This window comes from Drosophila ananassae, chromosome 2L (assembly GCF_017639315.1).
Source record: "Drosophila ananassae strain 14024-0371.13 chromosome 2L, ASM1763931v2, whole genome shotgun sequence".
Classification (NCBI taxonomy): domain Eukaryota; kingdom Metazoa; phylum Arthropoda; class Insecta; order Diptera; family Drosophilidae; genus Drosophila; species Drosophila ananassae.
The window spans coordinates 21,806,308-21,828,765 of record NC_057927.1 but is presented as its reverse complement, the minus strand read 5'-3'; the positions used below and the strand labels follow the sequence as shown (position 1 = coordinate 21,828,765).

At 46.0% G+C, this 22,458-nt stretch overlaps 3 protein-coding genes across 14 annotated transcripts in view; 2 read left to right on the top strand and 1 right to left on the bottom strand.

The window, feature by feature from the left end:
* LOC6501619 (unconventional myosin-XVIIIa) overlaps positions 1–15,265 on the bottom strand; it is a 31,145-nt gene extending 15,880 nt beyond the window's left edge. For 3 of the 10 annotated variants that reach the window (XM_032456210.2, XM_032456211.2, XR_004311514.2), the window contains exons 1-10: positions 14,938–15,245; positions 13,720–14,233; positions 12,884–13,663; positions 12,681–12,824; positions 6,520–6,945; positions 6,259–6,445; positions 5,394–5,560; positions 4,424–5,334; positions 3,767–4,370; positions 3,515–3,709 (exon numbers count right to left, since the gene is read on the bottom strand). In XM_032456210.2, the coding sequence (XP_032312101.1) occupies positions 3,515–3,709; positions 3,767–4,370; positions 4,424–5,334; positions 5,394–5,560; positions 6,259–6,445; positions 6,520–6,945; positions 12,681–12,824; positions 12,884–13,663; positions 13,720–14,187 (3,882 nt within the window). In that variant the 5' untranslated portion in view covers positions 14,188–14,233; positions 14,938–15,245. Of the gene's footprint in view, positions 1–3,245; positions 3,465–3,514; positions 3,710–3,766; positions 4,371–4,423; positions 5,335–5,393; positions 5,561–6,258; positions 6,446–6,519; positions 6,946–9,237; positions 10,544–12,680; positions 12,825–12,883; positions 13,664–13,719; positions 14,234–14,937 lie in introns of those variants that run through there. The other 7 variants (XM_032456215.2, XM_032456213.2, XM_014911641.3 and 4 more) reach the window with 7 other exon arrangements.
* Positions 1,300–3,001, top strand: LOC6498951 (lipase member H). Its single transcript, XM_001955582.4, has 3 exons — positions 1,300–1,569; positions 1,629–1,875; positions 2,058–3,001. Exons 1-3 carry the CDS (start codon positions 1,509–1,511, stop codon positions 2,884–2,886), a joined length of 1,137 nt encoding a protein of 378 aa, XP_001955618.1. The 5' UTR covers positions 1,300–1,508; the 3' UTR covers positions 2,887–3,001.
* Positions 15,266–15,711: 446 nt separating the features above from the next.
* Positions 15,712–20,977, top strand: LOC6498952 (RAC serine/threonine-protein kinase). 3 transcript variants are annotated; one of them, XM_044718144.1, is made up of 7 exons: positions 15,712–15,783; positions 17,457–18,225; positions 18,305–18,502; positions 18,564–18,953; positions 19,018–19,251; positions 19,316–19,462; positions 19,531–20,977. In XM_044718144.1, the coding sequence occupies exons 2-7, from the start codon at positions 17,728–17,730 to the stop codon at positions 19,612–19,614; spliced, it is 1,551 nt and encodes a 516-aa protein (XP_044574079.1). In that variant the 5' UTR covers positions 15,712–15,783; positions 17,457–17,727; the 3' UTR covers positions 19,615–20,977. The 3 variants fall into 3 exon arrangements, with proteins under 3 accessions (XP_044574079.1, XP_044574076.1, XP_001955616.3); XM_044718141.1 differs by having other exon boundaries at positions 15,729–15,809; XM_001955580.4 differs by having other exon boundaries at positions 15,745–16,236.
* The last annotated feature ends 1,481 nt before the right edge of the window (positions 20,978–22,458 follow it).

Genomic DNA, 22,458 nt, shown 5'->3' with positions numbered 1-22,458 from the left:
ATTTAAATATTTAACTGATGAACTGTCGAATTCCAAGGTGATTTTGCAATTAGATTGAAAGCAAGAGTCGATTGTTTGGGCAAATACGCGGAACAGCGCCATTCCGCTGCGTTTCATTCGGGTTGAGATAATCATAACAACAATAAGCACACATTATTATGTGTTTGCGTTAAAACGTAAATCCTGTCAATAAACTTTTTGTAACAAGTCGGCGCGAGATCAGTACACACACGACACGACACGGGTTTAACGATCTTTTAAAAAAAGATATATACACATATATGTAGATGTTAACATGAGCATGAATGAGTTTCAGCCAAAAAAAAATCAAAATAAAAGCGAGGGGTAGAGTCGTAAACCCGAATCAAGACCTGCTAAATGGTTTGCAAAACAGCCGAAAGTTCCAAGCCCAAATCGTTTAGCTGAACCCTAACCCACCTGGAATCTCTGACATCTCCACCGCATTTCACCCGAAGCTGGTGAGGAAGTAACATCATGCTAGTCCATCGAACCACTAATTCGGACTTTGGTATTTAGACCAAGTTATTGTGTTCTAATGAGTATAATTAATCAATTAAATAATTGCCACGTGTGTGCCAAGAACAATTACAGTTACAGCTCAGGGGTCTTATTAACTCGATTTGTTTACTTATTTCTAAAGTAATTATTTAATTTAATTTTAATCTAAGCCATTAACGTGTAATGGCCGGCAGATTCGTAATAATCCCTTTCGAAATGACAGGTGACTTGATCGACTTCAGGCTTGATCAATTTTCCAATTAATATTAATGAAACTTCAGACTTATATAAGAGATCACTGACTAGAGGGATCAACCAACTCGCCTAGAGGCAACTAACTACTATTGACCCGCAACTGTAAATGGGCCCGAAGATATGCATGTCTATTATATTATTGAATATAAACCATTTATAATCGACGCATAAATGAATAAATTAAACAATACGGGTGAAAGCCCAGATGACTAGCTAAAATCTGTGCCTAAAATTAGCATCGATTTGATGGCTCGATCGATGGATCGATTTGTATTCTAGTCGGCATCCCTTCATCGCTAACCAAGTGTTTAGCCTGCACTTGGCCCAAAAAAATCGTATCTGCCACCGTACATCTCAATGACTTGTTGACTGTTGCAGTGATAGTGGCCGGTGGCAGTGGCAGTGGCAGAAGCAGTGACCGCTCCAACCAGTTGTTAATGGTCGATCATCATGGCTGGGAGACCGCTTCTCTGCCAGCCAGCCGGCCGGCAGAACGCAGCGGCGGCCTTTATTTAACCAAGCCTCCGTCTAGAATCTTGCAATACTTCGGCTCAGAGCTTGTAACGCTTCGGAGGTGCTCCGATCCGCTCAGAAATTCGCGTTCTTTTTTAGTGAGCGGTGGTGCGATAAAATTTGGATTGCGAATTGATCCACAAATAAATTCGAAATAAAACAACTGAATTGTTTAAACCTCAAGTTAAGTGGCCTTTAGTGACGTCTTTGAGGTGCGGTTAATGGGATCGTTAACGGGAATGCATATATTATTCTGGTTCTTGCTCCTCGGCCCAGCGGGAAGTGAGTTTCAATCGCCCCGATCCGATCTTCAAGTGGTTTTAATTGCTATTTCTTTTCAGCTCTTGTGGCTGGTCAGTATTTCGCCTATGCTCCTGGCAAGTGCGAGGTATCCATTTCAGATGTCATCCAGGGCATGGTCTCCACCGAGCTGGGCATTATCCTGGGAACCCGTCCCCGCCTGCCCCAGTCCAAGCTGCTCCAGTACGATCTCTACACTCCCCTGAATCCCGAGGAGCGGCAGCTCCTCCGTCCGGGGGACGTCAGCATGCTGAAGAACTCGCACTTCAACCCAAAATGGCCTGTGAGGTAAGCAGTTCTAAAAAGGGTTCTATTTTAAAGAAAATGGAAGTGATCCACAAAGAAATATATTTAAATTTAGGCTGGTTTTTAAACTAGTTTTAAATCAAATAGGTTCGACCATCCATTAAGTTTTACAAATTAGTTTTAATTAGAATTCTATTAATGGCACTTTAATTTATGTATTCTAGAGTTTCCATTCATGGTTGGGCGGGTAAGAGCACCAGCTGCTCCAACGCCGCCATTAAAGATGCCTACTTGTCGAGAGGCAACTTCAATGTGATCATCCTGGACTGGAGCCGCCAGGCTCTGGACATAAGCTATCCTCGAGTATCCAAGCAGCTGCCCGCGATAGCCGCCAACGTGGCCAAGATGCTGCGGTTCCTCCACGAGAACACAGGAGTGCCCTACGAGCAGATCTACCTGGTGGGGCACAGCGCGGGAAGCCACATATCCGGACTGACGGGGAAAATGATGAGGCCCCAGCGACTGGGCGCCATTTTTGCTCTGGATCCGGCAGGTCTAACCCAACTAAGCTTGGGTCCCGAGGATCGACTGGCCCCGGACGATGCAATTTACGTGGAGTCCATTCACACTGATCTGACGCTTTTGGGGAATCCCAGTACCAAGATCAGCCAGGCCTCCTTCTTCGCCAACTGGGGCCTGGGGCAGCCGCACTGTCCCAACGCCACGGCCACGGAGTTCGACTTTGTGTGCGACCACTTTGCGGCAATGTTCTACTTTGCCGAGTCAGTGCGTCGTCCCAAGTCGTTCCCCGCCGTCCGCTGCGGATCTGCAAAGGCGGTCCACACCGCCACCTGCAGCTGCCCGGGCGGCAGTCGAACGTGCACCGGCGACGAGTTCATGGGCGGCGAGCCGGCCATACCCCGGAGAGGTATCTTCTACCTGAGCACGCGACGGCGCATGCCATACGGCTCCGGCGACGGTCAAGTCTACATCCAACCGCCGATACCGTCCACCATTCGGGAGACGGCGAAGCGGCGGCGGCGGCTGCGGTAACTCCGCAGCTAATGAATTCTATGGCAGCAGACCAAAAATTGATTTATCTAGATGTTTAAGCTGTGGCATTAGGCCGTCCAAAGAATGCGAATAAAATAATGCGTAAGCAACTGAATAAATGGTGTCGAAACTATTTACTTTTTAACGCACTTAACTAGTAACTTGAAATTAAAGTTTAATGTCAACCAGCGGCTGGCCTGGTAAGTGGTTAACAGCGCGTGAGGAGAAACAATTAGCTGGGAGCTCGCTCCAACTGGCAGTGATTAATCTATTAGGAACGTGAGATCAAAACTCTGCCGAGGGCGGTCGCCGATCTAACTGGTTCATTACAGAAATCCACCAGGCGGCAAAAAAAAAAATATATATAATATATTTAATCGCAGAAGATATATTGGCAAACCAGTTGCACAGAAACCTTGTCGTTTGTTCACTCCAACTACTTCGGCGATCAAACATACTCATTTTCAATTCCACATGGCAATAAATTGGGAACACTAGTGATTTTTGACAGATGGTGTACTCCTACTTGCAGGGAGGTTGCGATTTTCTAAGCTCTAAGCTTATTTTGTTCAGCTTAGCTTTAAAACTAAATAAAATATTAGTTTTTAAAGTCACTATTATAACTCACCTGACTAGGTCCAATGCGGTAACTGGCCACGTCCAACTCATTGACTGAGAGTATCTGCTCCACGCTCACATCCTTGTTGCTGGCCAAGTCTCCGGCCAATAGGCCAAACCGACGCACAAACTCCAGAAGGGGAACTGATTCTGGGAAGCCCAGGCGATGCAGTCGAGCAGCCTCCACGACTTGCGAGCCACGTAGCTGAAATATATGAAATGTTAGTGTATCATTTGAGCCATTATAATTCAAGAAGCCCACCTGACTCCTTAATAGTGGCACATTGACCATTTCCTCCTCGCTAGAGGCCTGGCCCGCCGCCGAGCTGGGAGATCCGTTGGCCGTGAACTTGGCATGCTTCCCGGCATTGTGTTGCAACAGATAGCAGTGGACAAAGTGGGTGCCGGTGCGGCGCAGCGTGTCAATGATTCCATCCACCGTGAACTTCACCTGCAACATGATCGAATTCCGCTTCACGCCGGCTGTGGTGAAGGATCTGCGAATGCTGGAGACACGGCGCAGGGATTGGGTGCCCTCCAGGCCGGCAAAAGAGCCGCAGAACACCATGGCACCCGAGCCACGAGTCAGAGAGCCAATGTAGAGGCGGTTGATCTCCTCCCGGCTGCTGTCCTGCAGCAGGGAAACCGCATTCCTTATGCCAGGATGCTCGCGACTGTTCCTCACCCAGCCATCCACGGCATAGAGTACGGGATTGGTGCCCTGCAGATGGTGGAGCACAAACTGGCGGGGACCGGCGCACTTGCGCAGCAGCGTATGATGCTCCCGATCCCCGTAGTGCGAGAACAGACGTTCAAGGAATGTGTCGTCGTTGGAGTTGGGGTAGATTGCTTCCTCATCAAGGAGCCTAGAAAAGGATAGTGTTTAAAAACAAGATAGTCTTTAAAGTTAGTCACTTACCATAGCATTCCCCGGCGATCGTGCTCACGTAAGTCTCGCTGAGAGGAACGCACCACATGGTTCTGGGGCGCCTTGTCAATCAGCGATATTAGCGGTCCCGGATGACACTCCGAGGCATGGTCCATCTCGATCTCTACCAGCTCCTGGGCGTAGCGGTCGCGCGGCGCCACCAGGGTGGTGTGATGGAAGAGCATCTGTAGGCGCTCCTGCAAATAGTTGTGACGCAAATCGGCCAGAGTTGCGCCCACCTGCTGGCCACAACTAGCTGGGTTCTGGAAGCCAGGCGTATCTATTAGCATGATCGAGGCTATGGTGTGGGCCGAGGTGCAGATCTGTCGATTAATCAAGGCGACAACTGCCGCCAAGGCCTCCGAGTACAGGCCAATGACCAACGCCTCCAGGCACTCCCATGCCCACTCGTGTCCGGTGTCGGAGGTGGGCGACTTGGAGGGACTCAGGCCGCCGTTGGGCGCATTCGGCTGTGTCAGACCAAAGGCGGCCGACGACAGATCCTCCAGATTAACGCCCAACAGCCCGGCCGCCTTGCGGGCAGCGGTGGGATTGGCGAACTGAGTGCGCGCCGTGGAGCCCACTCCCAGCTTTGTGACTCCCGCGATGCCGAGGTGGTAAATGGCTGCCAGAATGCTCCAGATTCCGCGCACTGCCTTGGCATCAATGTTGAGCGTCTCGAAGGCTGCCACAGTGCGCATAAAATCATTGGCGGCTCTGTGGCGATCCTCCAGCTTCTGTGAGAGTGAAATGAATGGATGACTGTCCTCCGAGGAGATGTTTTCCAGGTGCAGCTCCTTCTGCAACAATCCAGCTGCTCCCGCCAAGAGTCGCGTCATGATGTGGAAACTATGTTCATGAGCCAAACGCCGGCCAGCTCGCTGTCGTTCTGGCAGAAGAACCTAAAAGGATCAAAGGATAATCACTATGACTTATAAGGACAATAGACAAGACTGCTAACCTGCAGGGAGGCGGATGCAATTTGGCCAGTCTGGTCGAAGTCCAGGCTGAGCAGTTGCGTCATCCGAGTGGCGTTGGAGTTGAGACAAGTTTTTGTGTTGCCAAAGGCCTCCAGAATGGTACAGAGGGCATTGACCTTCTCAGCATTGATGAAGTTATTGTAGGCTCCTAGGGAACAGGTAACAGATATTATTAATGTAGTTCACTCTTAATAACTATTGTGTTTATTGAATGAGTTGAATCACAGCTGTCGTTTCTGTTTACAAACTGAAGCAATGTCTAAAGACATATTTTTAAATTAAATAACAAACAAAAAAGTACAAAATTATTCCAGTTTCTTAAACAGACAAGTGTGAGATACAAGTATGAGAGATTAATATTCAAATAATAATAATCTCTGAGACTCTCAGTCGGATTACAGATGTCTCTTATATATTTTTCAATTCTTTTATTGCTAATGTATGCATAAATTCAAGAAATCAATTTGAATATCAACATTATCGCGACAATTTACATTTTCATTAGTCTGCTCCCCATTTCGAGCCATAAATCCAACAATGGAACCGAAAGCCGAACTGGGGGCTTGACTAATTGCAGCTGCATTTCTTGGCCAACAATGCAAATGAGCCAATCGAACGCAGATTGCATTTTGGCGTGGCACCCCGACTTGGGCCGCAAAACTGGGCCAAAAGCCCGCAGCCAACGGGGGAAAAAAAAGGAAAATAAACAGAAAACGGCAACTGCAACTGAAACTGATTTGGAGAGGTATGGGTGTGAGAGTAGGAGCTACTGCTGCGACAATGAGATGCGGAAAACGCAGCCCAGAGCCTAAAAACCAGAGTCTAGACTCGAAACTGTAGACATACCAGCTGCCAACGCCAGGTAGTTGAGAGCATGCTTGAAACTGGTGGATTTGCCAGAGCCAGACCGGCCCATGAATATCAAGCTCTGGTCGCGCCGCGTCTCAACCAAACTCCTGTAGGCGGTCTGGGCCAGTGAGTAGACGTGGGGCGGCATGTCCTCCGTCTTGCAGCCGCGGAACATGGAGACAACCTACAAACGGGGCACACAAACAGATAGATAGATAAATAACTCGCTCGGATACCAGTTACCAGTTGGTAGCATACCTTTTCGGAGTAGAGGGATAGCGGGGCCATCGGGTTGACCACGAGGAGCGTGGGCCCCGCCTTGGTGTGGATGAGATTGCTGGCGTATCGCTGACGGAGGCAGTGCAGCACCGACGCCTCGTTCAGATACTTCAGCTCACAGATGTCCTCGGCCAGGTCCAGGGTCGGGCTGTTCTGCTTCTCCACATCGTCCTCGTCGACGGTCAGCTGTTCCCCATTGTGCATCAGGCGGAGGCTCACCTTGTGCTGTTCCTCATCCCGGCCAGATGCTGCCGTCGGCAGGCGAATGGCGGCAGTGAAGCCGCCGCGATGCACCAGCCATACACGCTCCGGCTGGCTGCCATCAGCCACGTCCGCCTCCAGATCATGAGCCACTCCTCCGGCGCCGCCCTCGCCAGCTCCTCCGTTGCCGTTCTCATGGCGGCTCTGCGAAAAGATGGCAAACAAACAAAGCAAAACACGAAAATTGAGTTAAATTGGGGTCAACATTTTGTCGGCACAGCACATCCCAACTTCAACTGAAGCAGCAGAGCCGTTCGGCGGCTGCAGCGGGTTTATTTTCGGATCGGCGTGGATCGTCGGATCGGGGCACATTTTCACGCATTTATTCCATTTATTATCCCAAACTCCAACGCCCGCCGTACTACAGTACGGCGGCAGTCAGCGCCGGTTCGGCAGAGTTTCGAGTTTATTTTCGGTTGCATTTCTAAATTTGATGATGTTTCTAAATCCTAATTAACCGCCTAGACGCGCCAAATGCTATTGGGCTAGACAGCCAAGCCGACTACCACGACGACGACGACGACGCGGATGCGCCATTATGCAACCCACCAACGTCGTTGTCGACGTTCAGTTCAGTTCACATTTGTGGCTATAAATGGCATTTAGCCGTGGCAGCCTCCCAAGCTGCCTACCGAAATCCGCCCCTCTCAGATCTCAGATCTCCTCTCCTTTTTCCGAATTATGAAAATATAGTAGAATATTGTGCAAGGTTCAATAGCCCTCGATTAGAAGTGTATGGGCCTCGTCCCGGGAGGCTAATTAAATTTCGTAGATGGGGATTTGGGGAAAACCGGAACGGATGGGCCAACGAATATAGTCATTCATTAGGATAGGAAGACACTTATTTTAATGGTTTTCGAATGCTTTCGAAACACCAACTCCCCGAAAAGAGAGCAGTTTTGATTCTGATTTAATGGGATTTTGGGGGAAAGGTGTAAAATATCCATTCTATAATCTATTATTATTATAATTTATGTCAAAACTGGTTCTGTTTTGAAAATATTATTAACAAATTCGGGGCATAAAATATGGAGATGAGTTTCATAACTAAAGTAGACTGGGCTAGTGTTTTGAAATGTGGAAAACATAGCTGGAATCTTAACTGGAAAAACGTCTAGTTATGTCTGGTTATTTGATTCATTGGTGTGGCGATGGACCCGCTTAAATAGTTTACAACTGGGGCAAAAATCCACACAACGCACACACCATCGAGTGGAACTTGTTTAGAGGAATATTAAGATAAACAAAATAGTTCCCCGGGCGCATGTCCACTGTCAATCAATGCTGCACTCCACTCCACTCCACGCCGCGCACGGCGGAGTCATCGAACCCGCAGCTGTTGATGTTAATGATGATGAAGACTGAAGACTGTGATGGCGATGATGATGCGGAGCACACAAATTAGAGGTAGAAGCGACATAGAGACACAACGGACCCGACTAATTAACCTGGATGGGGTAGGCTAAGAATATGGCGGAGGTGGGAACTAAGCCAAACGACTACTACCGTCTACCGATTGAAGTGAGTACAGTATCCATCCATCCACCCACCCCTTTCTTCCTTCGAATAGAAGTTGAAAGAACTTAAACCCAAATGAATACTTCCGCTCGCTGGCTAGGCGGACGCACCGCGGGCGTATTCAGCCATAAAGTTATACAGCCATAAATGCAACGACAAGACGACGACGACGACGACCACACCATGCCGGCCATACCGTAAATTATGAGTAAACGGTTCGGTCTGTTCACTCGATCCCACACAGCCCACGCACCGAGCTACGCCGTCCGAGCATAATAATAATAAAAGGTCTAACATCTAAATCGTACATTGGGTCATGGCTCGGCGATCTATCGATCGATTCCAGCCTTTGTTCGCTGGCCAGTTGGCTGGTTTGTTGGTTTCTTGGCCTGTTCATTCATTGGCTTCTTTATTGCATCCCATCGATGGATGGGATAGCTGGGCGAAGTACTAGAAAGTTTTCGTTCTCTGTGAGAGTGCGCACCTAACACTGGACAACAAAATCTACTATTGACCTAATACTATCAGACAAATAAGGTTTTAAGGAAGTTTATTTCAGGAATTCATAGACCTAACAGTAAGGATAAGAGACTATTTTTAAGGAGGTTTAATATTTTGATCATAGACCTTATGTTCTAAGTAACAGCCCGCTTTTAAGGAACTTATATCTAAAACTGATAGGCCCAATACTTTAAATTTATGTCTGGTTTGTCTATTTCAGCAGTTAAAAAGTAAAATTTAATAATAAACAGCTTAAACTTTAAACTATAAAAGAGCCAAAGATATTTCCATTACTTTCTCACCAACATATCACATTTTTTATCAGAAATTGTTCATCAAAAGTTCAACCTCTTTTCTTAAAATAAACCCCCAACAAAACCCCAAGTCTTTGCTGATTAGTGTAAGTTTCATTTGTACCTTTTGCTTCACACTGGCGTCGTAGTTTTTGTAGTTGGCGGCCAGGGAACTGGCCCAAATGGCCGGCCATTGAATACCAATGTTCTGGGCATCGCGACGTCGTCGGAACGAACTTCTGGCACTGGGACTCGGCGACTGGGGGGCACTGGCTGCGGCTGCCGCAAACTTGGAGGCAGCTATCGCCGAACTGTTCCAGGGCGGGCGGATAGAGGCGTTGGCTCCAGCCGGAGAAGGCTTGCCCTCCTTGCTTCCGGTGCTCCTGAAGCTGAGCGATCGCTTCGTGGAGCGTTCAAAGGTGGGTGTTACGGGTATGTGTGGAGCAACACATCCTAAGGCAGCCTCCTTGGCTCTGGTGGCCGCCAGACGCGGTGGCTTTGGTGGCGGAACGACGGAGGGAACTGCCGCCGAGGAGGAGGAGGGCCAGCTGGTCGAGTTCTCCGAGCCACTCTCACTGATCGTCTCCGAGCTAATGCTATTCTTGCGCTGGGCCTTCGGAGTGGCCCTGCCAGCTTTGGAGGACCCAGATCCGGATCCTCCCGGGGCTGCTGCCTTTTGAGACTTGTTGGTGCCACAGGCATGCGCCTTGCCCGTGCAGCCCTTGTGGAAGGAAGGATTCAGGCCCGAACCGGGAGCAGCTGGGACGGCCGGAACGATGCCGCCGCGCAGGGTCTGCTCGAAGCTCTTGGGCTTGAGGAACATGGCTGTTATGCGATCACTGGACACACACAATTGTCATGGCCAGCACGCGGAGCATGACCAGAGCGGATTAGCAAACAGATACACAGACACACGGGACACAAAGTCAAATTCGGATACAGATACAAAGATACACAATAGCCAGGTCTGAAGCAGAGCGGGAAGTAGACGTGGCGACGGTGATGATTGGGTAACTGGAGCGCCCGCGGAACCTTGGAAATGTTAGCTTTATGCGGAGCTAGAGCCGGAGACGGAGACGGTGTCGGAGCCGGAGCACTTAGCGCTTTGACATTAGACAATTGCGGAGCTGAAAACGGCCAATCATCGATCGATCGATTGCCGAACTGATTGATTGATTGCACTGCAAGAGACTCAAGTCACGAACGTGTTCGAGCTGCGAGGAGTTATGAATTAAAGCCACTCCGAATGACAGCCGGAGCCAGAATCGTCATGGCTCACACACAAAAACATCAAAATCCACTCCGCAATGGTAAACAACATCGAAGTTGGCTGTGGCTGTGGCTGTGGGCGTCGCGCAGTCTTTCCTCGATTTCGATTTCCGTACCGAACCTGGGCGAAGTTTTCAGCGTACTGACGGCCCTGCTCCAAGCGCAGCGACTGCGGACCGACCGACAACAACACCAGCCCCGAGACGACGACGACGTCGAAAAAACAAAACATATAAAAATGAGCCACAGACTAAAACACACGCTCGCAGGCAGAAGGCTGCGTCGACGTCGATGCCGCTGCTTCAGTCTCTGCCGATGGTTGGAGATTATAGTGGAGTAGTTGGGGATATCAGCACTAGAATAAAGAAGTTCTAGGCTATAGAACTTCTGGGCTAGGTTATAGACTAGAATTGCATAGGTTCTAGGCTAAGATAACTCTAGAAACCATTGGGTATATCTTTTGAAACTTTTTAAGTTTTCGTATTATACATAAGCTTTATATATTATTAAAAGATATCTTTAAGTAATATAATAATTATACTCATAGACGTCTATTATTAATATATCTACAAGTAATATTATTCAGTCTCTGCCCATTGTTTGAGATTATAGTGGAGTAGTTGGGGATATCAGCACTAGAATAAAGAAGTTCTGGGCTATAGAACTTCTAGGCTAGGTTCTAGGCTGAATAGGTATAGAACTGCATAGGTTCTAGGCTATGGTAACTGTGGAAACTATTGGGTTTCTAAATCATTCTAAATCCTTGTATTATCTCTAATATTAGTATTTTATTCAAAGATATATTTAAGTAAAATAATATTTATACTTATAGATATATTATCCTCCAACTAATTAGACATTAAAGACATTATAGACTAGAATACAGCACTAGAATAAAGAGATTTTTAAAGGTTCTAAGGTGTGAGTGGGCTAAGATAACTTTGCAGTCTATGGGATATATCTTCTGAAACTTTGTTAAACCTTGTATTATATCTAAAAATTAGTTTTTATTAAAAGATACAATATCTACAAGTGATATTACTGCATTATAACAGAAAAGTCTTCTGTGTTGACTTATCCGATAAAATCCGAAAACAAAGTGCTAGTCCAGCTAACAGGTATCTGCTAGTCGTACCTTTCCCCTTAAACATTCTATCATGTTTGTGGCGACTCTGGCGCTGCTTGTGTAGGCAGCTCCAAGTGGGCGTAGAAATGCACACACAACTGCAGTCGCAGTCGCAGTCTCAGTCCCAGTCGCAGTCCCAGTCGCAGTCGCAGTCGCAGTAGCAGTCTCTGTTGGCTTTGTCGTGCTTTGGCCAGAGGCGAACTCATGGATCGTGGAGATCCATGGATCGTCGTCGTCTTTCTCAGATGCTTTGAAGTGGGTTGCCTGTCGAGTGACTGAGCTGAGGCAGCGCAGTTGGCTTTAAACTCATAAAGTGCACACCAAATGCAGTTTGATTTTTTCCACAGTGTTGCCAAATGGCTCTACAGCTATTTTGGTCTTCTTGAATGGAAGCATGTACGTCGCGGAATTATGTCAACGCCTTAACACCCATCCCCACCCATGTAATACCCACCCACCAACCAAAAACTAAATATTTATAGAAAGGGCCAGTCCAGGCCAGGCCAGGCGAGGCTAGGCTGGATGGAAAGATACATAGATACCCGTTTGTAGATAGTATCTACTAGATACACACAAAGTCAAATAGATCACAAGGTAGATCCAACGAGCATATTGCAAAATATTTGTGCAAAATAAACGCAGCGAGAAAATGTCAAACACGTTTCAAGTCTAGTCAACAAGTTAATAAGAATTGCAGTCGTTGGGATGCTAGGAAACTATGCGTCCGATGAATGCTCTCCATAGAGGTGATTCATCTTAAAATCATACAATAATATCTCACTAAACAATGCCTACAGTGGAGATAATTCAAACCACATATTTTCAAAACATTCTCTCTGAATCATTTTACAAAGTTTTAAAAGCGGAAATTCCTAAAATAAACTATAATAATATGTAGGGGCGATGGAGAGTATATATAGAAGTACTACAGAGTACTCCTCATCTTGGATGAAAATTCTTGCAATTGTTAATGATCCCTGAGCTGAGCTGCACCTGAGTAGCTCCTCATAATTGATCACAGTCCGATACATACTAATGGATAATGTTGTTATGCAAGCAAAGCCTGGGGCAATTTTGTTTTTTTCGATGCAAAGGTAGGATGACGGAGCAGGTAGCTCCATCAATCACGTGTGTGCGCTTGATCCACTAATGGATCAGGCATCCCGACTCACCTGTCGCTTGAAACGCTTGCTGGCACTGCGCCGGAGGGTGTTGCAGTTGCCATTGGTAATGGAATGATCGATCTCCTCCACGGTGGCTGTACTGGGTGCCATACAGCGCTTGCTCAGCTCCACCAGCTCGGCCACGGGTTGGACCTGCCCAAAAGAGAACCATTAGAAGTCAAAGTCAAATAATAATTCTACGCTCTACCCACCTCTACTGTGACGGCATCACCGCTGTTTCGTATCATTTCTATGATGATTTCACGCGACAACTCCCCCACTGAAGTGCCGTTCACCTTGATGAGGCGGTCGCCGGGCAGCAGCCCGGTAGCACCACCTCCAGCACCTGGCTCGGCGAAAATCACCGGCCTAAAGATGGGCGACATCAGGGACTCGGTTCTATCCAAGCATATGGCCTTTCGCAGACTAAACCCGAAATCTTGTCTCGGCGACTTCTGGCGCCGGATGACCAGCTGCCTGGGCGGTGGCAGCTGCACCAGTTGCACTGGCGGCAGCGGCAGCTCCACATCCTCGAAGGCATGAACGCGGGCCCAGCGATCGATGCCCTGTGACTCGCCGACTGGACTCAGGGAGAAGGGTGGCGTGGCGAACGAGGAGTTTGTGGTATCTGTGAGACTATCGGCGCTGGGTGATGGCGAGGTGAGCACATGCAGATGGCTGTTGGCTTGAGGAGCAGCTCCGTAGCGGGCGTTTGCCGGCAGGGTCATGGCCCGTTGGTGGACGCCCGGCTGCTCGCCGTCGCTACGGAGGCTCTCCACGGAGGTGAAGGAGGTGCCGTGCTGGCTCGAGTTGGAGCCAATGGAGCCAGCTGCCAGCAGTTCATTCTGCATGGTATTGCGCACGAGCATCTCCGGGGTTCCGCCTCCACCTGTAAAGGTAATTTCCTCGTGTACATTGGTCATGTTACTACGGGATCCTTTCAGAATTCCGCGCTTTGGCGGTTTTGGCGGCACAGGCGGCAGAAAGCGATTCTAAGGAGGAACATAATAATTAGTCTGTTTCTTTCAATGGGAATCCCTAGACTCACCTTGGCGCCGCCGGCCAGCAGGGAATGTGTGACCTCGCTGTAGTTGACACTCACGCCGGCGCCGTTGGACGAACGGCTCTCGATGTGGGTCATCACAGATGCTACAATCTCCTCATTGCCACGATCCTGTTCGGGGCCACCAGTCGAAGTTCCTCCATTGCTGCCGTTGCCACTAGAGTCGGCATTCGCCAGGGCGGCAAAGAAATCGGCACTGTAGTCCGCCGTGATGCCACTCGGTAGCTTCTCCTTCTCCTTGCGCCGGCCGCGGATCTTCAGCGAGCGACGCACCTCGTCCAGACGGAGCAGCTCGTCGGTGCTCATGCTCCCGGTGACGCCGCCAACGCCTCCGATTCCGATTCCGGTGCCGGAGCCGAAGCCGGTGCCCTTAGCCTCTTTGCGCAGCTTCTTCTCGCGCTTGCGACGCTCCTTGTCGTCGTCGCCGGCGCTCTTCTTCATAAAGTTGAACATCTTGTGTGGTGTTTTGTGGTGTGGATGGTGGGTCCTTAGGTGCTAGCTGTGGACAGTAGGTGGGTGGGTGGTAGTGGGTTAAAATAAAGTTCAAGGGCGTGACCAAAAGTCTGGACTAATTCGATTTACACGGCTCTCTCTCTTCCCTGTTCTCTCTTCGACTATGGCTATCTCTGTTCCTCGCACTCGGACAACCCTGGCGTGCAATGCACCCGCACTGCCAGAGACGGCGTTCTCCCAGGGGATCACATGGACCACCTGGATTTTCACTTTTATTAGAAAAGTGATGCTATAAGAATAGACTAGAGTATAGGCTATATTGAACTGAAATCAATCGGAAATCCTCCCCCCTGATAATAAATCTGGCCTACGCCCCTGTGGTCAACAACAGTTATCTGCCAGACTGCAGCTGTGTTTGTGCATATTTGCAAATCACATAAACAATAGGCCAGAGCTTGGAATATTTTCTTCGCATATGCATGAATTGTCTTTTGCTGCGGTGGCGGCTTTGCTTTTGCCATTGAGTCGTTGCCATTTGCCCTGTTTCTGTTATTATTTATTCAATTATGCGCTTTCTTTTCCACTTCTGCCACACACTTTGTTTTGTTTTCACGCCACACGCACACACATACATGCTCGCGAAAGGGGGCCCGTAGCTGCCTTTGTATTGATTGCCTCAGACTCTGCTCTTTTCCAGCTTTTTTCACGTTCGATGCGACTTTGCTTCTACTGCTAATTGAATGCACTCGCCTCATTACCTATGTTACTCCAATTGCCAATATTCGGCAATGCATCGCTGCGGACCACAGCCCACAGTGATACACACTCACTTTCACGAACTTTTGCCTCAGAACATCTATGTATGCCCACTTTCTTTGACCACCTCCAGCATCTATAGCAGTTGGCAGCTATTTTTATTAATTAATTTGCATTTGTTCCACACTTGTTTACGCTTTTTCAGGCAATAAAATAAAAAACTTTACCAATTGGTTTTGAACACTACCCCATTTCCCTCGTTCGTTCCATCATCTGTCCGTAAATATTTCTGGTATTTTTCAAAGTACTCTTTGGTAATCGTTCTCTGCTTTACCTTCGTTCGGTATATTTTCCATCCCTCGCCAGTTTACCCGGTTCGAATTAGTGTTGCCCAACGTGTAGAATTTTCTTTCTCTGGTATTTTTAAAAATGGGGGCTACCGGATATTTAAATTCAATCAGCGAAAATAAAAAATTCCGATTTTGTACCTATGAAAATTATTTATAACGCATATAAAAAAGAAAATCTATCGAAGGTAGTAGCCAAATGTTGCTTGTGATCATCATGTTTTTGATACTGAAAAAGATACCAAAGTGAAGAAATTAACAATATTCTCGGCAATGCGTGGATAAATTCCTTAATGCGGTAAGTAACAGGTCATTAAGTCCAAAAACACGGTAACGATCTTTTTTGTAGAGTTATTTTTTAAATTTAACGCAATTTTAAAATAAGAGAAAGTCGGATTTTTTAGGGGTTTTCGGCCTACCGATAGGGTTTGGGCGATTGAACCATTTGGCAACACTGGTTATCGAAAAAAAGTGAAGCGTAAAAAACTAAACGGTACATGGAAAATTTATTGTGCCTGTGTGCGTGTTTGTGTTTATGAAAAATAAGTTTAGGAATTTGCATTTGGTGCACCGCCGCGTTGGAAAAGCTTTGGCACTGATTAACCAACGCCCGGGAGGCGTTCGCTGACAGAATATTCGTGTGTTTGCGAGCGGGTGTCTGTCTGTTCTGTGAGAGTGTCTCTCAGTGTGTTTGTGTGTACATGTGTGTGTGTGTGTGGCCTGCTCCGTTCCGATCCGTCCTCTGGTGTCTGGCACCTTAACACGACAACAACAAATACGGCAGCAGCAACAGCAACAACAATAATAACAAAAACAACAACACACGCACAATAATAAGGCCCGTGACGTTGTCGCTGCCGTCACCGTCAGCAAAATAAAAAGACCAAAACTAGCAGAAAAACAAACATCAAAAGTCGCATTCATTCTTCTCGCGGCCCAACTCTAGGTGGGTAACGAAGTTATACCCCAAAATGGTTTCCCGCAGATTTCCCAGCTTTTCATTAGTTTTTCCATGTCTGATTCTCCTTCATTTCCACGACGTGATTTGACATGTTGCGCTGCTCACTGTGCTAGCTGCTGCCCACACACACACACACACACACTATGGCACAGATACTCGAACAAACATGCACGCACACACCTTTATGTTGTGTGGCAGACACGCGTACTGTCTGTCCTCCTCCTACCTCCCCTGCGCCACCCCCTCCCTCAGCCGACAGTCTGGCCTCGCACTTTGCAATGCAGCCATGTCTGTCTGCCAGCGTATGTGTGTGTGTGTGTGTGTGTGTGTGCCTGTATTTTGTCGATTTTTATTTTATGTACATTTGTTTACAGTTTTAGATAGCGAAATTTGTACAGCCGGCGGCCATCCATCCGTCCCCCGTCGTTGACATTTTCGCAAATTGTAAATGAATATGCTTTTGCAGCTGTGTGTTATGGTGTATGGTGTGCTGTGGTGTGCTATGGTGTGCAGGTCTCACTCTCTATATATGTATAAGTTCATGAACAGTCGCCGCCTGTCGACTTGTTTTGATTTAATTTCGCGCTAAATGCAATCGCGAACAATTTGCGCTCGGTATCGCTGCGTAACATGGCTGGGAATTTCGTTTGAAGCCGAAAGTACCAACGCAACATCGCCTGGCGCCTACGTCTGCAGTATGGTGGTGGATATGGTTGTGGATGTGGATGTGGATGTGGATGTTGATGTTGATGTGGATGTGGATATGGATGTGATTGTGGAAGTGGGGCAATGACTAAGAGCCAACCAGCCCCAAGCCCAATCCCTTGCGGTGCGGCGGCAAGCGGAAATGCCGCAAATGTTTTGCTTTTGGCTTTTTGCTCGATTCGAATCCCAGACTTTTGTCGAACCAGCCAGCCAGCCAGCCAGCAGCTGCATTTGGAAGTCATTGCAGCTGCTGACGCAAGCGTCAGTTTCGAAATTCATAGCAGAATTGCCATAAACATGCAAAATGACAATACCAATTGTTTACACACATGCCGTACCCTTACCCGTACCCGTACCCGTACTCGTGCCCGTACCCGTGCCATAGTGCCATAGAGGCACACTGCCGGCTATCAGTCAGGCGGCCGTGAGATAAGCGCTTTTGGGGCAGAAACCATAGATAGTTGACCCTTTCTAATTGTTTCCTTTTTGTTGCTTTCCAGGCATTGAAATTGATTATCCCAGAGTTACCGGAACAGCCTCAACACGAATTACTTACCGCTACTCACCTTGCAGCGGCGATCGACTGTGGTTGCCAGCGCCCTAGAGCCAGGATCAGCCGCCCGGCTACCGGACTCGCCTTTAATCAACAACAGCAACACTACCAGCAACAGCAACAGCTACAACATCAAAGTAAATAGACTAAGCAGCAGCGGTGATAACCAATCCCGGAGCCAGGGATCCTGGCAAGACGCAACAACAGACTCCGGCAGCATGAGCATGGACCACTCCCTGACCGCCCTGCCCACGGTGGTGAAGGAGGGATGGCTTCTGAAGCGGGGCGAGCACATAAAGACCTGGCGACAACGCTACTTTACGCTCCACTCGGACGGAGCACTGATGGGATACCGCAGTAAACCGAACGACAGCTCCAGCACCCAGTCGGAGCAGCTGAACAACTTTACAGTGCGCGGCTGTCAGATTATGTCTGTGGACCGGCCCAAACCCTTCACCTTTATCATCCGCGGCCTTCAGTGGACCTCTGTGATCGAGCGAACGTTCGCAGTGGACTCGGAATTAGAGCGTCAGCAATGGACGGAGGCTATCCGGAATGTCTCCAGTCGGCTAATCGAGATGGGGGAAATGGCCATGTCACCGTCAGTCCAGACCGATATGGCTGACGTGGATATGGCTGGCATTGCCGAGGTGGAGCTCTCTGAGCAGTTCTCCGTGCAGGGTACCACCTGCAACAGCAGCGGCATTAAGAAAGTGGTGGGTATTCAATTGTCACCTTGGTCCGCCACTATCCCATATGCGTAATCGAACTAACTAACCGCTTATCTCTTTACAGACACTGGAAAACTTTGAGTTCCTCAAGGTGCTCGGCAAGGGAACCTTCGGTAAGGTTATCCTGTGTCGCGAGAAGGCCACTGCCAAGCTGTACGCGATCAAAATTCTCAAAAAGGAGGTCATCATCCAGAAGGACGAGGTGGCGCACACCCTGACCGAAAGTCGTGTACTCAAATCCACAAACCATCCGTTCCTCATTGTAAGCATCCGAAATACACTATTATTTAAACATAAAACTTAATCGATCTGTTTTCCGGCAGTCACTTAAATATTCGTTTCAAACCAACGACCGCCTGTGCTTCGTAATGCAGTATGTCAACGGTGGAGAACTGTTCTGGCATCTTAGCCACGAGAGGATCTTCACCGAGGATCGCACCCGCTTCTATGGGGCTGAAATTATATCGGCATTGGGCTATCTGCATTCACAGGGCATCATATATCGCGACTTGAAGCTGGAGAATCTTTTGCTGGACAAAGATGGCCACATCAAGGTCGCCGACTTCGGTCTGTGTAAAGAGGACATCACCTACGGCCGGACAACGAAAACCTTCTGCGGCACTCCCGAATACCTAGCGCCGGAAGTATTAGACGATAATGACTATGGCCAGGCAGTCGACTGGTGGGGAACTGGTGTGGTCATGTATGAGATGGTATGCTTGCTTAGCACACCCTTGAAAAAATGGATAATAAATTATTTTATTAATTTTATTTTAGATTTGCGGACGTCTTCCGTTTTACAATCGTGATCATGATGTGCTTTTTACGCTAATTCTAGTGGAGGAGGTGAAATTCCCCCGAAATATAACAGATGAGGCGAGAAACCTGCTCGCCGGCCTGCTAGCCAAGGATCCAAAGAAGCGTTTGGGCGGTGGCAAGGATGATGTCAAGGAGATACAAGCCCATCCCTTCTTTGCGAGTATTAATTGGACAGATCTGGTGCAGAAGAAGGTATTTCTTTAAAAAAATATATATAATATTTAGCCCAGATAATATTTAACAATTATTCGAATAGATTGAACCGCCTTTCAAGCCTCAAGTGACATCCGATACGGATACGCGGTACTTCGACAAAGAGTTTACGGGCGAGAGTGTGGAACTGACGCCGCCGGATCCTACAGGGCCGCTGGGTTCCATAGCAGAAGAGCCGCTTTTTCCGCAGGTAAGGTTGAGGTTGATTTAAAAAAAAATTATCACCATTTATGAAAGATTATTTTTCTGCCACCACAGTTCAGCTATCAAGGAGACATGGCCTCCACGTTGGGCACAGCGTCGCACATTAGTACTTCCACAAGTCTCGCATCGATGCAATAGAACAAGTTTACAAACTTTTACAAGCACACACATCATGTTCTGCTTCATCACCTATAACTATACTATACCTATAACATATAGAAATGGGCAAAAGAAAACAAAAAGCAAGAAAATATTAAATAATAATTATATGATGATAACGATGGCAAGCGAAGGGTTTTCTTGCTAAGTTATATATACACACACACACACCAATATAAGAGAATTCATTTGATAGTAACTTATTTTTTCATGACGTTGAGAAGAAGCTGGGTTACGTTGAACGAAAAAGGGGCATTTGAAGCCGAATTCGAAGTCGAAGCCGAGGAAAATAATTTACTACATATGATTATACACATATATATATATATACACATAATTGTATGTACATTTAAATACAACACTTGGGGCATTGAGCTTGAAGTGATTAGTTAATTTTAAACGCAAGTAAACTCTTTATTCAGGCGACTGGGAGGCGACTAATGAGTTTGATGCTTTCGTTGGTGAAACAGAAACTGGCATCTTGGTATCGCATCGTCGCTGGTCGCCTAATCAGATCGATCATCCCACGAACACGCAGATAGCACTCACCCCCAGATACTTAGCATATAGCGAGAATGAAGTTAAGTTAGCTGAACAGCAACAAATCGAAATACACACACTCAACAACACTCAACAACTCCCCTCCCAACACACTCGTATATAGACATTATTTATACTCCAAAGAAGCAAAAAGAAACGGAAATATTTACGAGTTATACATAATGTTAAAATTGCCTCTAATGTGCTGTGCTTTATGCAAAACCACAACAACCGAAACAAACTAATAGTTAATAAAATAAGCTTCCGAAAATCACAAAGGTTCAGATAAAATAGGCGCCAATAATATAAAAATTCTGAATTCTGAATTATGACTTTTTAAGTAGAAAAACGGCAGGAGAATATTTTTCAAAAACAATAACAGTACACAAAAAAAAAAGAAAAAAATAATTAAAATTGACGCCATTTTTATTATAATTTTATACGAAAAATATATTTGTACATATTTATATAAAATGCGAAAAAAAGAAAAACTTTTTAAAAATTCAAAAAAAAAAAAATAAAAATAAAAATAAATAAAAAATGAAAAGCGTCAGGTGGTGGATAGGCCACGAAAAAGGTGTAACCTTTGAGACAAGAAAAAAATTTTAACTTTGTCATTTAATTTTTGGCATTGAGAGTTCATAACGAGTTTTGTATACTTAGAGCAAGTCAGGCAAATATATATTTAAAGATATATATATAAAACAACCACAACAGACTTACACATAGTTCCACAAGGAATATTTAAAAGAAAATTATATAAACCGAGAAACCTAAAAAGAATAAAGAATTTTTTGATATTTTTATATGCGCAATAAAAACAAAATGAATAAAATACACAAAAAAAAAGAAGTTATTTTATATTTCGAGAAAAGAAAAAGAAGATAAAATCAACCTAATATTTGTAAATAAAAATTATGAAATAAAATCAAGTTCGTGCATTTCAAATGAAGAAAAATATATAAAAAAAAAAAAAAAACGAAAGCATAATCTCTCTTCTAAATGTTAAAGAAAATCTAACTATCAATCGATAAACAAAACAATAAACAAGAAAATCGAAAATGAAGCGATATAGAAACGATTTAAATGCCAAAGATGCGGCAGAGTTAGGTGGAGGGAGGAGAACCAAAAGTTTTAGCCAGTTTGTCTGCGTTTTGGACTTGTGATGATTCCAAATCGTAACTAGGAAGGAACTACGAGTAACTAGCTAAGGCAGATCAAGCCATCATCGATAGATATCAGAAAGCGCCGATTGAATCGATAATCGTTGTCGATATCGATATAAATGTATCCTTTGAAAGCTTGAAGACCCTTACAGCTTGCTGCTCGCCAAGCTTACGGCTGACATCTAGGCTAGCCAATATCAATCTCAGATCGATCAAGCAATATATAGACAAAATATAGAACCCTCATAAGCATGGCTTACTAGACATACTAACCAAGGAACGAACGACTTCAACCAATCCAAAACACCACTTTTTAAAGAGACTCTTCTTAGGCAGCGAGTCAGCGGCTCCCATCCCACAATGGGTAACAAGCTAGAGACCTATAGCAAATATTTAGATAACTTATCAGATCTTATAGCTGATAGTAATTGAATACTAGCCTTAGTGAAACATCTCTAGTGTCCCCATAATCGAAGCATTTTCAGTAGTAGGACGACGATTACTAAAGAAATAAAAGTCTAAGTTTACTGATTTTTGTGTAAAAAAAGAATCTTTTGATTTCACAGACTCACAGATGCACGAACTGCAAACTACAATGTGTTCTAATGCAAAATAATAAAACAAAATGGTTTAAAACATGACTATATATACATATATACATAATGATATAGAGAGAGGGATATATCCAGTCAGATCATAGATCAAGTCGAGCAACTTGAGTTGTTTTTTTGTATTGTAGAAAGAGAAACCCGAATCCTGTTCGGGATCGCCCCCCCCCCCAAGTACTATCCAGACCCCAATTATAATTGAAAAAATGGATTAGGTGTAATTTTTGATAGGCAAAACTGCGGATTTCGCACAGTTTTAATTATTAATAATAATATTAAATAATGATAATAATGACTAAGCTGATTTTTGAATCGATTCAAGATCGAAATAAAAGCATACATATATATATGTTATATATACAACATATATAAACGAGGACTAACAAACATCAACTGAGCAGCAACCATGTAGATAATGTATGATCTGCATAAGTACTATAATGATTACGATTAATTTATACGCGCTTACGCATACCACATGCATACATTATGAAAATATATATATATAT